Below are 16,781 nucleotides of genomic sequence, written 5' to 3'. Positions count from 1 at the left end.
GCTCCCTTGGGGTTTGCTCTGGGCTTCTGGTGGGCGTGCTTTGTTAGGGATGGGTGGGCTTTGGGGGTTCGGTGAGAGGAGGTGGGAGGCCGAGGCAGGGCCCCTGGCCTGGAGGACTGAGGCCTGTCGGGTACCCTGGTGTGGAAATGGCTGGGCGGGTGCGGGGGTGGAGGTGATGGTGGAAGGAGCGCTCCAGGGCACCCCCAATTCCCCGAGGCCCCCGCTGGCCCCGTGCACTGCGGGGGGGGGCAATTTTCACTTCTCTCCAGGTGCTAACAGGGCCCCAGAGGAGGGGGCCTCACACAGCCTCCAGTCCTGGCGTGACACGATGTAGCTGATGTCCTGTTTTCCCATGCAGGAGGGAGTGGCCGTTGTGGGGGGGGGGGCGGGGCGGGGCGGGGCTGGCTGGTAAAATAAGAACGTTTCAGGAAAGGAGAGGCAGCCAGGAAGGCAGAGTTGAGCTTTCACGCCAGCCCTGCTGCCCACCATAAAACACGGGGCCCACCCGCCTCACCTGGGCAGGGAGGAGCCTGCAGGAGCCCGGCCTGTGCTGGGCACCGCGCAAGGTGGCCACTGCCTGTTGGCAAGATCCTGACGAAAGCTTTGCCAGCAGCCGGGCAGGCTCCCTTGAAGCCCCCATCAGAGATTCACACACACCATCGTGCCTCATCAGGGCAGGCGGGGCTGCCCCACTCCAGTAACGTGTGCTGCTCAGTCCCGGACCTGGACGCCAGGCGCAGCCCTGAGGGGCGTTCCTTCCGGTGGCAGGGAAGGGGGGCTGCCCTCCATCCCTTGGCTTCCCCCTGTTGTCTTCAGCTTAAGTTTGGGGCAGGTGCTGTGTGACTTGTTGTATTTATTAAGATTTATTTATTTGAAAGGCAGAGCACGAGAGAGAGAGAGAGAGAGAGAGAGAGAGAGAGAGAGAGAGAGAGAGAGAGAATGAATGAGAATGAATCTTCCATCTGCTGGTTCAATGGCCGCAATGGCCAGGGCTGGGCCAGGCTGAAGCCAGGAGCCAGGAACTCCACCTACATCTCCTATGTGAATGACAGGGGCTGGAGTCCTTGGGTCATCATCCATTGTCTTCCCGGGTGTATCTACTCGAAGCTGGATCATAAGTGAGGCAACCAAGACTTGAAGCATTGTTTTGATAATGGCATTGCAGGTGGTAGCTTAACCCACTGCACTACAATGCTGGCCCCTCTGCAACTTGTTTTACAAAACCTATGGCTGGGGGCTGGTGTTGTGGTACAGCAGGTAAAGCCACTGCCTTCAATGCTGACATCCTGTATGGGTATCCCTGCCTGCTGCACTTCTGGTCCACCTCCCTGTGTGCCCGGGAAAGCAGCAGATCATGGCCCAAGTTTGGGCCCCTGCCACCCACGTGGGAGATCTGGATGAAGCTCATGGCCATTACAGCATATGCAAGATTGATCTCTCTCTGTAACTCCTTCAAATGAATACATCTTTATTTATTTATTTTTTGACAGGCAGAGTGGACAGTGAGGGAGAGAGACAGAGAGAAAGGTCTTCCTTTGCCGTTGGTTCACCCTCCAATGGCCGCCGCGGCCGGCACACTGAGCTGATCCGAAGGCAGGAGCCAGGTGCTTATCCTGGTCTCCCATGAGCTGATCCGAAGGCAGGAGCCAGGTGCTTCCTCCTGGTCTCCCATGGGGTGCAGGGCCCAAGCACCTGGGCCATCCTCCACTGCCTTCCCGGGTCACAGCAGAGAGCTGGCTTGGAAGAGGGGCAACCGGGACAGAATCCGGCACTCCGACCGGGACTAGAACCCGGGGTGCCGGCGCTGCAGGCAGAGGATTAGCCTATTGAGCCACAGCGCTGGCCAAATAAATACATCTTAAAAAAAAAAAAAGAAAAAGAAAAAGAAAAGCGAGCTTATGGCTGGTGTGACCCCTGCCCAAGAGGACCCTACCAGCTCCCACTGACCCAGCTTGCTGCTCAGAGCCACAGGCTTCCCCACACCCCAGGGTCTTTGCACTGGGTGTCCCCTCAGCTGTCCACATGGCTCACTCCCTCACCCCCAGCCCCATGGCCTGGTGAGGCAGCACCACCTCCACCCTCGGGATCCCAGTGTCGCTCTTTCTCCAGCGCTCCTCACTGCCGGGCACTTGGTCTCTTGGCCTGCTCCCCCTGGCTGGCAGGAACTGTGGGCCACGGCGTGCCTGCCACACTCTCAGCCGCTGCCCAGCACCCGGGGCTCCGTTTATCAACAAACCAGCAGGGCTTTCATTAAAACAAGGTCGTTGCTAATTGAATGACACCAGAGGTCCGCCCAGCTGTCCTGTCACCTGACGGTTCTGTCTGGTGGACAGGGCGCCCTCTACTGGTGCCCGGTGGTAGCCAGGCCTGCAGCCTGGGCACTCCTGCAGACGATGCTGGTGTGAAAGGCAAGACCGGATGGTGGGGCACCCATAGCAGGTTGCCAGGCGGGGGAAGGCTGCTTTCCCAAGTAAAAGGGATCTTCCACTGCTTCTTAGCCACTGTGAAATATTTTACAATTTTTTAACAGACACATAAAAGCTGTACACATTTATGGAATACCTAATATTACCTAATATGTGAACACATGTGTATACTGTGTAAAGTCCAATGATGGGTAAATATGAACATTTTTTAAAAAAGACTTACTTACTTTTTTATTTGAAAGGCAGAGTTAGAGAAAGGGAGAGACAGAGAGATCTTCAATGTGCTGGTTCACCCCCCAGATGGCTGCAATGGCTGGGGCTGGGCCAGCCAGAAGCTGGGAGCCAAGAGCTTCACCTGGGTCTCCCACATGGGTGCAGGGGTCCAAGGACTTGGGTCATCTGCTGCTGCTTTCCCGGGAGCATTAGCAGTGAGCTGGATCAGAAGTGGAGCAGCCAGGACTTGAACTGGGAACCATATGGGGTTTTACCTGCTATGCCACAATGCTGGCTCCTTCTAAATACTTTTTAAAAAAAATATTTATTTAATTTTGTATTTGAAAGGCAGAATGAGAGAGAGAGAGAGAGAGAGAGAGAGAGAGAGAGAGAGAGAGGTCTTCCATCTTCTGGTTCATTTCCCAAATGGCTGTGATAGCCAGGTCAAAACCAGAAGCCAGGAACTCCTTCCAGGTCTCCCTTGTGGCTACAGGGGTCTGAGTACTTGGTCCACCTTCTGCTGTTTTCCCAGGAGCATTAGCAGGGAGCTGGGTCAGAAGTGGAGCAGCTGGGACTCAAAGCAGCACTCTGATAGGGGATGCTTTAGTGTCACAAGCGAAGGTTTAACCCGCTGTGCCGCGGCACCAGCCCCGAGGAGGTGGCAGTGCCCAGTGAGCACTCGGCCAGTGCAGCCCACATCTTCACGCTCCCCGATGTGTTCTGTGTATTTCTGATGGCTTCTGCCTCTGGGGCAGTCAGAGTCCCGGTCCAGGCTACTCTTGGCTCAGCTGCTTGCCCTGCAGCCTCTAGGCCTTTGTGGAGGTCCTGCTGGCTCCCTGAGGGTGCCTGGCACTTGCCTGTAGTCCACTGCCGGATATCCCTGGGGGGGCCCAGGTCAGAGCTGGGTCAGGGCGTAGGCTCGGGCTGTGTGGAGGGCAGCTTCCAGGTCAGCCGTGCTTCCTATGCCCTGGGCCAAAACTCGAGAGCCCCAGGCCTTGCCCCCCATGTGGCCGCACACAGCCAGCGCCCAGGCCTCTGCTGTGAAGGTAGGCGTGGTACCCTGGGAACGAACAGCAGGGGACGCGATGCAGAGCAACCTGCCCCACCAGCACCTCTGCCCCCCTGCCCGCGGAGCCAGGCGCACGGCGGGGGCATTGGTGAGGAGGCAGGAGAAGGGTTGGGCCGGGAAGGGAGATGCAAGTTCAGGAATGTCTGCTACTTGCAAGGGATGTGAGGCCTGGGAACAGGTGGAAGAGGGACTCCCAGCTTGTCTAGCGAGAAAGGGAACGGCCCTATCCCCGTCCAGGCGGTGTCTTATACAGGTCACCCGCACATGGCCTGGGTGCCTCGCCCAAAAGGAATAAAAGGCATGGGGCGGGGGGGTCAGAGCTGGAACAGGAGATGGGCGGGGTGGCGGCTGCTCTCACCTGGGCCACCTGACAGGCACAGAGCACGCTCCCCACGGGCTGGGGGCTGAGCAGGAGCACAGACGTGCTGGGTGCCTGCTCACACAGCTGCCGTACGACCTTCACCAGCACCTGCGCGACAGAGGACAGGTGGCGGCCCCCACGGCTCCCCGGGCTCCCGGCCACCTCCAGGCAGCCCCCTCCGCCAGCACTCACCGAGAGGGACTCAGCGGACACTGTGTCCACGATCAGAGGCGCGCCTGGGTGCCGCTCCAGCAGCTCCTGGGTTCTCCTTGCAGCCTGTGGGCCGGGGAGGGCAGCAGAGGGGCAGGTCTGCCCTCAGTCCCAGCCTCCCCCAGGGAGGGGGCTGCAGGGCCTCTGCCTAGGTGGGCCACCTCTGTCGGGTCCTGCCCGCGCCCTTCCTCATCTCCTCTGCCTCTTCCCTGTCATCGTGGCTCGAGGCCTGAACATATGGGGCACTGAAGGTGACGGGGGAAGGCCAGAGCACAGATGGACAGGGAGGGGAGGGGCAGGGGGAGGACAGTCAAGGAGCAATGAGGGCCAAATGGTGGCAGTCAAGACCGGAGGCTTCCTGGAGGAAGAGTCGGAGCCAGACTTGGGAGCCGGGGGAGAGACACAGCTGGGCAGGAAGAAAAGTCAAGGAGCAGCCTGGAGGAGACTCCCAGCTGGCGGGAGGGGGAGGACGAGGAGGAGGAGGAGGAGGAGGAGGAAGCTGCCATCACCCCTGTCCCGTGTCCTCAGATGACCTGGCTCGCCCCACGGCCGGGGCTTCTCAGGGTAGGGCTGGAGCGGCTCAGGCTCGTCTTACCTGGCCCTTCTCCAGCTTGCGGATGGCGGTGTTGGCGCGCCGCTGCAGCCCCTTCAGGGTGGCCTGGAGCTGCCGCCGTTGCCACTGGGGCATCACGGCAGTGTCCACAGCCTGCGGCCAGGAAGCGGAGAAATCACCCCACCGATCCCTGAGCCAGCCAGAGCCTGACGCAGGGCCAGGGAAGACACGGCACCTCCCATACCCACCGGGGAAGCCAGCTGGGCCAGCAGGAGCCCAACCCCGTTCAAGCGCTGGGGAGAGACTGGAAGGGGCCAGGGAGACGTGGGGGAGGGCATGGAGCCAGGTGAAGGTGGGCCGCAGCCCTGCGGGGTGGAGGTGGGGGGCAGGTGGTGGCCCTCACATCAGTGAGTCGTCCCACGTCCTTGGACAGCCGCCGGGCCTCGGCCACATCCCTGCTGCCCCGACTCAGCCGTTCTGCAGCTGCTTCCACCTCCTGCACCAGGTTCTGACCCACTTCTCGGGCCTGCGGTGGGGGGAGAGGGCGGTCACGGTGCCAGGATTACACTCACCTCCTTAGGACGGGGACTGTCAACCCACTGCCAGGCAGGGCCAAATTAGACATATTTAACGGTTGGAACCAACCAAGGCATCCCAACAGAGTACTGACCACCACACAACCACGGCCCAACCAAAGCATCAGCACCAAGTAATCATAATGGGTGCCAGCTGCCACCAGTGCCGGGGCCGTCCCAGTGTGCGTGTGTGGAAGCGCTTTGCTGAGGGCAGCCCCAGCCCCCCGTCCGCATGCGCAAGCCGCCCAGGGCCTGCTGACGGGCTGACCTGCTGGGCCTGCTCCCCAGTGACGGCCAGCAGGCGGGTGGTGCCCTTGGTGAGCTGGCGTTCCCCAGTGATAACCAGGTCCCCCACAGCCCCTGTGCGCAGCAGGTGTCTGTGGGCAGAAGGAGGGAGGAGACAGTCAGGCGAGGTGATGGGGGTGGAAGGAAAAGGCTGAGCCCTACACCAAGGGTTGGTGGCTCCAAAAATGGAACAGGGTGAGGCTGCAGGGCCCCAGGGCCAGGCAGCCCAAAGCGGCCACTCACGTTCCACAGCACAGCTCCACCGAGGTCCGCAGTGCAGCTTGGGAGGCCGGCTCCAGCGCGTACGCCACAGGCACCCCCACTGACACCACCCGCACAGGGTCTGGGTACACCTGAGGGAAGAGGAGACAGGCACGGGAGCCCGAGGAGGAAGGGGGGGGGGAGGGGAAGGGGGAGGCGGCGGCCTCCCAGTGTGTCTGAAGCAGGCAGACAATCTATAGCAAAAGGGCTCCCCAACTCACCTCATCCAGAGAGCGCAGGCCAGGGACACGGGTGGTGAGCGCCAGGGCCACCTCCTCCACGTACACGGCTTCATCCCGCTCCACGGCCTCCAGCACAGTGGCCTCCACTGTCCGGAGCTGCTCTGCAGTCAGTGGGGCCTGGTGGGGTCAGGGGAAACGGACAGGGTGACAGTCAGCCTGCCTCTGATGCCCTAACGCGTGCACTGGATAGCAGGTGCTGTCCGCTGAGCCACTCCATGGCTCCAGACCAGGGGCTGGCACCCGACACGTGCTCCGTGAGCACCGGGGCAGCAGGTGGTTCTTTTCTAAGTGATGAGCCATGGGAGATGCAGGCCATTCACTGGGCTCCAGAGCCAATGAAAATACAAAGGGAGGCTCTGTCCTCAGGCAGCTTACAACAAGGGGCAGCCATGATGGGGCAGCAGGTGGGATGGGGGCTGGCGCTGTGGCGTAGCAGGTAAAGCTGTTGCCTGCAGTGCTGGCATGCCATATGGGTGCCAGTTTGAGTCCCGGCTGCTTCACTTCTGATCCAGCTCTCTGCTGTGGCCTGGAAAAGCAGTACAGGATGGCCCAAGTCTTTGGGCCCCTGCACCCCCATGGGAGACCCAGAAGAAGCTGGCTCTTGGCTCCGGGCGTTGTGGCCAAATGGGAAGTGAACCAGCAGATGGAAGACCTCTCTCTCTCTCTGCCTCTCCTCTCTCTGTGTAACTCTTTTAAATAAAATCTTTAAAATAAAAAGAATCCCACCCCACCAGGGCTGACATCCTTGCCCGACCTTTGCCGATGGAGGGGCAGCCTGGGGGGAAGGGCCCTGCCCAGGGTCCCACTGTGATGGAGTGGCAGCACCGGGCCTGCGGCCCAGGCCCTGTGACCGTCTTTCTGTGCCTGGCTCACCTGGGTGGTCACGTCGAAGCGCAGCCGCTCGGGGCGGATGTGGGAGCCGCGCTGCTCTGTGCCGGGGCCCAGGGTCTGCCGCAGCGCCCAGCTCAGCAGGTGGGTGGCCGTGTGCTTCTGCATGCAGCCCAGCCTCCAGGCCTGAAACACTCTGGTTACCCAGGGTCCTGGGTGAGGGCGGGGGAGTGCCAGGGGCTGCGGGGTCTCAGGAGGAGTGTGTGGGGTCCTTACCTCGTCCACATGTAGCTGCACCTGGTCCCCCACCTGCAGGCACTCGGGAGCTGTCACCTCGTGCAGAATGAAGCCCCCACAGACCTGGGCCCGGGCCACTGGGAACAGCACGTCCTGGGGAAAGGCAAGGGCCGAGGTGCGCGGGCGACCGCTGCAGCTTTTCCCTCTCCCTGGCTCCCATCCAGGCTCAGGGCTACCTCCCACGAAAGGCACCCTGGGGGCAGCGGGGGGTGCGCGGGGGAGGCACTTACCTGTTGCCCCACCTGTACCAGGTAGCCCCGGTCTGAAGCCTGCCCGCCCTGTTCGGCGTAGAAGTTGGTCCTGTCTAAGAGGAGGCCGCAGCGCTGGCCCTCCCCAACGCAGTCCACGGCCATCCCGTCCTCTGTATACAGCTGAAGCACCCGGGCCTCACAGGTGCCAAACTCTGCCAGGGTTCAGAGCGCTTGTCAGTGCTGGCCAGGGGCTGGGGTCCTGCACATGCGTCTTAGCCTCACTAGCGGCCAACAGGACCCTGGCTCGGGGTGCTCCTAGCTGGGGGCTGCAGCAACCCTTGGAGGACCAACCCCCTGGGCTAGCAGTGACCGCCCCTGGCATCCGTTCCGCCTTGCTCCAGGCTCTCACCGTAGTCGCCGTTGGGTCTCAAGGAATAGTCGTACTTGGGGCTGTCATCAGTTGGGGGCACCCCTCGGCGCTGCAGCTCCCCCAGGGCGTGGACGTCGAGTTGCAGTCCCTGCTCTGCTGCCGGCTCAGCCTGCTGCGCCCGATGCTGCAGGACAGGCGTGTACCGCAGAGTGCGTGGAGAAGGCAACGGGACATGGGGACCCTGCAGCCCCTCTCTGGAGCAAGATTCCTTATTGCGCAGGCTCCTCGGGATCAGGCCCCCCACCCACCACGGCCCGGGAGGACCCCTCCCTAGGGCGCTGCTGGCCTCTCCGCTTCTGCTCCTGTTTAGCCCAGCCGACCGGCATTCCTCCCTACAGCTGCGGGCAGGGCCCGGGGTTTTGGAAAGCCAGTCCCACCATCCTCCAGGATAGGAGCACAGACCGGGGGCTCAGCGCTGGGGGAGGGGCTGGAGGTCCCAAGAGAAGCCAGCGTGGGGCCCAGCCTGTACCTGGGCCTCCTCCTGGACCAGCTGCTGCAGCCCAGCGGAGTCCAGCCGCACCCCCTTCTCCTCCAGCATCAGCTCCAACAGGTCCAGGGGGAGCCCCAGGTTCCCAGCCAGTGACAAGGACCAGGCCACTTCAGCTATGAGCAAGGAAGACAATGGGTGTTGGGGAGAGGAGGGGTGAGACAGAGATGGGGCAGAGAAGCGAGGGAGAAGCCACCAGGGACCAAGCGCAAGCGCCTCCTCCCCACACCAGGCAGTTCAGGTGAGGGTCACCTTTGGACTTCCTGCTCCGAGGCCAGAGGCAGGGAAGCTGGGTCTAAGCATGACCTCGGAGTGCAGCGACAGGAGGCAGGGCGAGGCGGGCGGGGTGGAGGGTGGCTGGGCGGGTGTTGGGAGGAGCGTCAGGCGGAGGGGAGTGTGGATGGGGCACAGCGCTGGCCGCTAGCTCCTCTTCTGCCCATCCTGGAGGGTCTCAGGGAGTCCCCTCCCCCACACTCACCAGGGAAGACATCGGAAGGCCCCAGGCGCCTCAGGGTCCGCTCGATGATCCGGCGCCCCCGCTGCAGGGAGCCCAGGAAGGCCGCCTCGCCCTCCGCCACCAGCTCGGCTATCTGCACCAGGCAGGCGGGAGCGGGGCCGGTCTCAGGGGAGGTTGCGCCTCTCTCCCCAGCTCCCCCATCACCCCACCCCGACCCCAATCCAGTACCTGCGCCGAGTTCTTCCGGAGTTCCGGGTAAGCGTCTCCCTAGGGAGGTGCAGAGAGGGCTGAGGCGGCCGAGAAGCAGCCAGCCCATCCTCCACCTGTCCACCCCGGCCTCCCGGAGGACACCTGCCCTGGAGGCGGGGCCCCCGCGGCCAATGACTTTCCCTGTGGGGTGGTCTACTGAAGAAGGGGGTCCCAAGGTCAAGAGGTCAGCAGCCTGGCGGCAAGTGCAGCTTTCTCAGCCAGCCGCACACCCAGGGTGGGGCCAATGACACCTGGGCAGGCGCGCTCACTGGGCTCGGGGCAGGCTCCCCACGTGCCCTTACCAGCGTCTCCACCACGACGGGCACCAGGCTGCTTAGGAAGCCAGGGGGTGCTCGTAAGATCTCCATGGAAAACCGCACAGCTCGACGGAGGATCCGGCGAAGAATCAGCCTGGGGGGTTCAGAGCCCAGAAATGAAGCCCCAGGGGCTCCGGGGAGGGGAGGCGCGAGGCCCAGAGCAGATGCTCCCACCTGAAGGTCCCCCCCTGCCATCCCAACATCCCCCGCCTCTCCTTTTCCTTCTCAACTCACGGGGCACCTGACATCCCGGGGAAGACACCGTCGGCGATGCACACGCTGAGTGTGCGCATGTGGTCGGCCACCACGCGGTAGGCTGTGTCTACGCGGCCCTCGTCTGCCACCCCTACCCGGCCCAGGTAAGGGGGCACCCCACAGCCCTAGAAAACAGCAGAGGAGGAGGAGTGGCTGTGGGTCCTGCCTGACCCGGCCCAGGTGCACGCGTTTCACTGCCTCGGTCCCAAAGAATGGCTCTGCCAGGCCGGCCCGGCTGGGGAAGCCGCTCAGAATGGGAGCCAGTCCCCGGCCTGGCAGGGCGCATATTCCGCACTCACAGCCACCATCACTGTGATCAATGAATTCCTAGGGCAAAAGGCAGCGGGAGGTGTGATGATCCACTGGGCTCAGGGGGGCGCCCACCGGTCAGCAGGAGCAGCCTGGAGCTCTGGCCCACCCCTCAGCCTTCAGAGGGGGCAGGAGGGCAGGTGGAGGCTGCGTCCAGGTGTAAGCGCTCCTGCAGAGCCGGGTTTAGCTACTCCCAGGCTGCCTCTTCCCTGTCTCACAAGCTCCAGTCCACAGCCAGGCACCCCTCAGTCCACTCCACCCCGACCCCCCGAGTCCTTCCGGGTCGCTCCTGAGTGCTCCCATTCACCTGTCGTCTCCACCTCCACCGCCGCCAGCCAGGCCAGGCCCACAGCCTCCCACCTGGGCCGGCAGCGGCCTCTTTCTCCTGTAGAGTGGGATCCACACAGCTCCCAGAGGGGCTGAGAGATCAGAAGTCGCCTTGTTCAAGTGCCCGCCCGGTTCTGCTGTAGGGATTCAGCGAGTACAGTGACAATGGCCCTGAGCGATGGCTGTGCGCCGCCCCCCAGGGCAGCGACCGCTGCTGGCTCTTCTGAGCGGCTTCCCCAGCCTGGCCAGCCCCGCAAGGCTGTTTCGGGCGAGGTCGGCTTTGGGACCGACGCAAGTCTGGGTTTCCTGCCTAGACCGACAGCAGCCTCCCAACTGGCATCTCCGCTTTTCCTCTTGTCTTCCTTTGGCCCATCCTCCACCAGCCTCGGGAGCCCCCAGACCCTTCTCACCACCCTCGGAATTTGACTCCTGTCTTCCTCCTGTGCAGGCCGTTTGCACAGATGGCCTGTCCCGAGCACATGCCCCATAGGGATGTGACTACAGTCTCTTCCCATCAAAGAGCAGCATCTGCTTCTCCACCCCTGGTCTGTGCTGGCCGGCAGCGCACGGTGGAGACGGCTCTCTCCAGAGCCTGCACTTTGGCTTTGCCTCTTGGAACCCTGCTGAGCTGTGACGTGAGGGAGCTCGGGCCAGCCAGCTGGACGACGACACAGCCACCCCTGCTGCCCTACACCACCAGCCAGCCTCCCTGCAGCAGAGGAATGGCCTCACAGCCAACCACAGATACACACGCCACGTAAGAGCAGAAGAATGACCTAGCTAAGCCAAGCCCACACTGCCAGCCCCCAGACCCACGAGCTAAATGCATGGTGCCTGTTTTAAGAGCGTTAGGAGGGGTTATTATGCAGCCAAAGCTAACTGGCACTTGCTCCAGATGCATTCCACATGATTCTGCTTTAGCTGGCTGGTTGCCTTTTTGTTCTTGGCACATCGAACTCTTCGTTGCCTCAGGGCCTTGGTACCTGCTGTCCCTTCTGGCTAGAAGGAGTTTCTTATGGCTGATTCCTCCTTGGGGAGCCTTCCCCAAAGACCTAAGATCCACCCCTCTTCCTCCCAGCAAGCATCACCCACATTTACTGCCTGCTCCCAACCTGCAAGTTATTATCTTGTTCGTTCCCCGGCTTGCTTTCTCTCACTAGCGATCAATCTCTTTTCTGTCCACTGTCTACTGTCTTCTGTTCCAGGTACAAAGGACTTGACCCAGAGTAGGCACCCAACATCTATTCTGTGCAAAATGGAGGGAGACAGGGGCATCGGGCAACAGACGCCGCATGTTGGTCCCATGCTTGACGCCGTGGGGTCCTTGGCTGGAAACACTCTGAGCTCTTGACAAGGATGGAAGGGGCTGGGCACTGGGGATGAGCAGGTTGCAGGGGCTCGGGTGGGGGAGGGGAAGGAGGCAGGCTCACCTGGTGGATGGCGTCGAGCAGCGGAGTAAAGAGGTCGGTGTCGTAGGTGGAGCGCCGGCCTTGCAGCACAGCCACCAGCCTCTCCAGGCCCATTCCCGTGTCCACGTGCCGCTGGGGCAGGGGCAGCAGGCTCCCATCTGCTTCTCTGGCCAGGGAAGGGGAACAAGGTGAGGGGTCCCCCCCAACCACCAGGACTACAAGTGTGAGGAGAGGAGCGAGGGGCCCGAGGGGCCGGCAGAGGGAAAAAGGACAGGCAGAATCACCCCTCAGCCAAGAGTGGACCATCATGGCCTCCTCCCATCCCCCAGTCCTCTATCTGCCCTGTCTCAGCTTCTTCAACCCATGCCTGACAAAGCCAGGGTACAAACATCCCCTTCTGGGACAGAATTCTTTGCCCTTGGGGAGAAACATGTAAAGGCTCCAAGGAAACCTTCTCGATCATCAGGTTCAACTCCGCCATATGCTAAGAGGCCAGAGGGCAACAGTGGCCAGTCTGAGCTGTCACGGGCAAGGACAGGACTAAGCCAGTTATTATGGGAACAGTACTCAGAAAGCAACTAGGTGTCTGGCTCCCCATCGGCACCATTTCACTGAAACAGGAAATAGACCCAAGTCTTCTTGCTTCCGGCCAGGGACCCTCCTCCTGCCGGGGCAGCCCTGTTACCTGTTATGCTGCATGAAGACCAGATTCCAGAGCTCCACCAGCTGGGGGGCCCCCGCCCCGCCAGCCAGGTCATAGTGGATCTCGGTGCAGGGCCCACAAGGGCCAGTATCCCCCATCTCCCAGAAGTTCTCCTGTGGCCCGAAGGAAAGCACACGGCTGGCGGGCACCCTGGGGAGACAGGCAGGTGAGTGGTGCAAGCTGGATGCCCCCAGAAGCTGGGCCCCTCCCTGCCACGACAGCCCCTCCTTCCTGTCCCAGTCCAGCAAGAGCAGGGACAGAGCGGACCCCACAGCATCCTGGGACACACTGGGACCAGCACTGGTGCTGGGAGTCTCTGATGTTCAGTCCTCCTGCCCTCCAGGCGTGCATGTGGAAGGGGCTGACTTACCCTAGGCTGAGCCAGATGTCCCTGCTTTCCAGGTCTGGGTCCAGCCCTGCTTTGGGGTCGCCAGCAAAGTAGGAGACCCAGAGCCTGTTCTCGGGGATTCCATAGACCTGGGTCAGCAGTTCCCACGCCATGCTGCACGCCTCCTCCTGCGGCAGAACCCAGACGTAGGGAGAAGGCAGGTGGGTGAGGTCCACCCAGGCCACCTGAGTCCAGGCTCCAGCGTCACACAAAAGCATTTCCACGCCCACCTGCTTCCCAGAACATGCCTGGCCTGATTCTGCCTGAGTTCCTTTCCTGCCCAGAAAGCTTTCGCCTTCTTTTCACTCAACCTTCTTTCAGGTCTCAGCACAAGTGCCGCCTTCTCCCCGGAACCTCTGTCCACCCTAGCTTGGGATGATCCTTCACTCCACTACCGTCTGACCACTTATTCAGACAACTCCTGGACCAGCCAGGAGGCAGGATGCACCATCACTGCCCTCCAGGGACTTAAGATCCAACGGGGGAGGTGAGATGCGTTCCCGTTACACGTGTCCAGCAAGAACTTCACCTCTGTCTCTAAGCAGACAGGCAGATGCAGACAGGACTGACCCTGACCCTTTCTTAGCCCCAGAGCGCTCCCTGGAGACTCACCTTGAAATATTCACCCCCAAAGGCCCAACTGCCGAGCATCTCGAAGAAGGTGTGATGGGACAGGTCCCGGCCCACATCCTCCAGGTCGCTGTGGCGGCCTCCGGCCCGCACGCATTTCTGGCTGTTGGCCACGCGTCGGAAGCCTGCCATCTCACTTCGTGGATCCACGGTGCCCAGGAAGATTGGCTTGAACTGGAGCATGAAAAATGGTCAGGGGAATATTTCAGGGCCTCATCAGAAGGGACTGTGGGGGAGTGGGGGTGGGCATGGCTGTTTAGACTGAAGGTGGCCGATGCCTCTGGGGATACAGTGTGGGGGCAAGTTGGAGGCACACTTATCGGGTGTGGGAGACAGAGAAGGGGCAGTAAATCACCACACAGAGCCTCTGACTCTCTGCTAGCAAAACAGGCAAGGCAGCAGGAGGAGGAACATGTTGGTGGCTGGAGACAGGACACTGCAAGGCAATCCTCCATCTCGGCTGCTTCGACCACATCAGTAACACCAGGGGACAACACTGGGGCCACACGGTACAGGGCACTGGCCAGAATGTCAGCTTTTAGCAGAGATCTCGGACTACCTCTAAAGTGAACCTTCCTGCATTACTGTCCTCAATTTACAGACGAGAACAATGAAGTCTAGAGTGGGTAAACTCAAAGTTGGAAGCTTATTAAGCTGTAGCTGTACAATAGACATTCATCTAATGGGTGAATTATTTTTACCTAAAGAATAAAGACCTTCCCCGCGGGACTTTACACCTGCCATTCCCGGACCTAGAATTCATCTCAGCCCCTGTCCCAGGACAAGTTCTCCTAAGTCCAAACTGGACTGAGCCCCGCCCCCAAGCACTTTACCCAATCGCACACCGTCTTATTTTCCCAAACGCCATGAGCTCCGCCCCCTAGCTTCTTCTGCCCAATCCCGTAGCGGCTTTCTCTCTGGAAAACTCGCGAATTCCCGCCCCGGTCAGCATGGCTCCGCCCCTACCTGGTTCATGCCGGCGTTAACGAAAAGCAAGCTGGGGTCGCCTCGGGGCCGCACGGAAGCGGAAGGCACCAACTGGTGGCCATGGCGGTCCCGAAAGAAGGTCAGGAAGGCGTCCCGCACGGCTGCCGCCGGGACTGCGGGGGGCGCGGTTGACAGTGACCTTTGAAGCGCCCGCCGCAGCCGCACGGCCGCAGCCGCCACCGACGCCGCCATCTTAGCTCCGGGCAGCGGCTTCACAGGGTCAAAGAGTGACGTGGGAAAGGAAGCTGGGTCGTTCCTACAGCGGCCCCTGGCGAGCGGAGGCCTCGGGGCAGCCTCTGCCATCCACGTGGAAGTGATGGGGCGAGGACACCGGCCAGAGCGGACCCGGATCGGCGCCTGGCCATGGTAGTCCCTTCATTCAGCCTTAGACAAACATTCTGCGTGCCAGGCATCATGTTAGGCGCTTAGGGTACATTAGTAGCAAAATGGACGAAATGCTTTGCCCTCTGTAACGTGGTGATTTTTGCAAGGTTACACGTGTGTGTGTGTGTCTGTGTGTGTGTTTGTTTTCCAGGCCAGGGCAAGGTCAGCATTCAGCATCCAGCCAATCGTTACCGAGTGCCTCCGTGTGCGGGGCCCTGGACACTTGCTGGCTCCCTTGTCTCTGGCGCTCAAGGTGGCCTTTTGTCCTTTGGGGCTGAAGCTTGTCGGAGACAAGCCAGCGACATCTGCTGCATTATGAATCGGAGCACAGAACATTTGGTGTTTTAATTTGCGTGGGGATGAGAGAATCCAGGCTGGCAGGGCAGGACGAGGCTGTTGGCTGATCGCTGCGGTGCCCTGGGCTTGCGTGTTCCAGAGCCTCAGTCCCACCTCCCCTTTTTGGCTTTCCCTCCGTGGTGACAGCTGTGCCCGGGATGCCCACACTGCCCTTTGTGGGGGCAGCCGGTGTCCTCCCTGGGCTTCTCTCCATGCCCTCTGCCCTTGCTTGAGGAGAGGTGCCGGGCAGCAGGATGGAGGTCAGACAGGTCATGGAGGAGGCCATTTCTGTCCAGGGTTGGGGAAGAGGGAGCTTGTTTAGCTGCCGTTTTTTTGTGTGTTGCTATTTGGGGTTTCTTGGAACACAGTTCCTTGGGCAATGTGAAGTCTATTTTGGACTCGAGTTTCTATGGCAATAGTGAGTTATCCGCTTTGTATTCCGACGGGGGCCATACGTCCCTCAACCCATGGTCTTCTGTGTCTCCCCGTGCCCAGGGAGATGAAAGATGCTGTTTTGAAAGCCTGTTTGGCTGGGGCTGGTTTTCCCAGACTTTCTGGAACAGGAACCTCAAGCCAGATGGGGATTTCTGTGTGTCTGATGATCCTGAGACAAGGCTGTGAAATTCTTCCCCAGACTGCCAGGGGAGTGTTTTGTCAGATAAATTCACGCAGGGTCTCTCCTCAGTACTCATGTCAAACTTTTTTCAGATTTTGCTTGGAAGGTCTTTGTCTCATAAGAGGAACTCCACGGTTTAGGCTAACATGGACCTGGTGTGGAGCCATGAATTTTGTTTGAAAAAGCTCTACTGAAATAGAATTTAAGCACTATATAATTCACCCAGTGAAAGTGGACAGTCCAGTGGCTTTTAGTATATTCACAAAGGTGTGTGTCCAATACCACAGTCCCTATTAGAACTTATTCCCTCCAGCTTACTGTGTCCTGTGGCCATGAACCTCCAAAGCCCCTCATCCCGCCCAGTCCTAAGCAACTCCTAATCTATTTCCATCTTTATAGATTTGCCTACTCTGAGCATTTCATATACATGGAATCATATTATAGATGGTTCTGGGTGACTGGTTTCTTTTTCTTGGCATAATGTTTCCAAGATACAGCTGTGTTGTGGCACGAAGCATGAAATTTTAAGAATTTTTCTTACCTTACTTTCTATTTGAAGTAAGTACTCTCCCACCCCATCTTATTATTTTGTCCAAGCCTTAAAAAAAAAAGGATCGTTTCCTATTTTTTGCATTTGGTGTTGTTTGGTGAGTCACTTCTGTTTAGTGTTTCCCAGCACAGCAGAGTGGTTCTCCTGGGAGTGGGATGTGTCTGCTCGGATTTGCCGCTGCCATCTGATGGGGAAGTTGAACTTCAGGTCTATGGCTTCCCTAGATGGATGGAGGTTGGGAGACCTCACCAGACAGGGAAGTTACCGGCCTGGGAACTACTCTTGGGAGTACTGATCCACTGCCTCAGCATCTGTAGGAATTCCATTTCGGGGCTTAAAATACACATGTGGTGGGAGACCAGGAAAATCACCTGGCTCCTGGCTTTGGATCAGCACGGTACGCCGGCCACAGCAGCCATTGAGGGGTGAACCAACG

General features: G+C 60.2%; 1 protein-coding gene across 1 annotated transcript; it reads right to left on the bottom strand.

The window, feature by feature from the left end:
• Window positions 1–2,945: 2,945 nt before the first annotated feature.
• AARS2 (alanyl-tRNA synthetase 2, mitochondrial) lies at window positions 2,946–14,660 on the bottom strand. The gene is made up of 22 exons (XM_008262988.4): window positions 14,439–14,660; window positions 13,455–13,646; window positions 12,825–12,970; window positions 12,437–12,604; window positions 11,773–11,917; window positions 9,686–9,831; window positions 9,437–9,545; window positions 9,114–9,152; window positions 8,907–9,018; window positions 8,411–8,544; window positions 7,921–8,065; window positions 7,551–7,723; window positions 7,300–7,413; window positions 7,069–7,209; window positions 6,175–6,312; window positions 5,936–6,045; window positions 5,676–5,784; window positions 5,236–5,358; window positions 4,875–4,985; window positions 4,262–4,345; window positions 4,067–4,177; window positions 2,946–3,699 (listed from the first exon to the last, which is right to left on the bottom strand). Exons 1-22 carry the CDS (start codon window positions 14,649–14,651, stop codon window positions 3,535–3,537), a joined length of 2,928 nt encoding a protein of 975 aa, XP_008261210.3. The 5' UTR covers window positions 14,652–14,660; the 3' UTR covers window positions 2,946–3,534.
• Window positions 14,661–16,781: the final 2,121 nt, after the last annotated feature.

Source organism: Oryctolagus cuniculus, chromosome 5, assembly GCF_964237555.1.
Source record: "Oryctolagus cuniculus chromosome 5, mOryCun1.1, whole genome shotgun sequence".
Taxonomy (NCBI): domain Eukaryota; kingdom Metazoa; phylum Chordata; class Mammalia; order Lagomorpha; family Leporidae; genus Oryctolagus; species Oryctolagus cuniculus.
Note: the sequence above shows the minus strand (reverse complement) of the source record. Positions and strands in the feature narration are given on the sequence as shown.

Coding starts and splice junctions, on each gene's coding strand:
- AARS2 (XM_008262988.4), bottom strand. CDS start 14,651: ATGGCGGCGTCGGTGGCGGCTGCGGCCGTGCGGCTGCGGCGGGCGCTT. Junction 9,019..9,113: donor TCCGGAAGAACTCGGCGCAG/GTACTGGATTGG, acceptor TGCCTGGTGCAG/ATAGCCGAGCTGGTGGCGGA. Junction 7,724..7,920: donor GAGACCCAACGGCGACTACG/GTGAGAGCCTGG, acceptor GAACCCTGGCAG/AGTTTGGCACCTGTGAGGCC.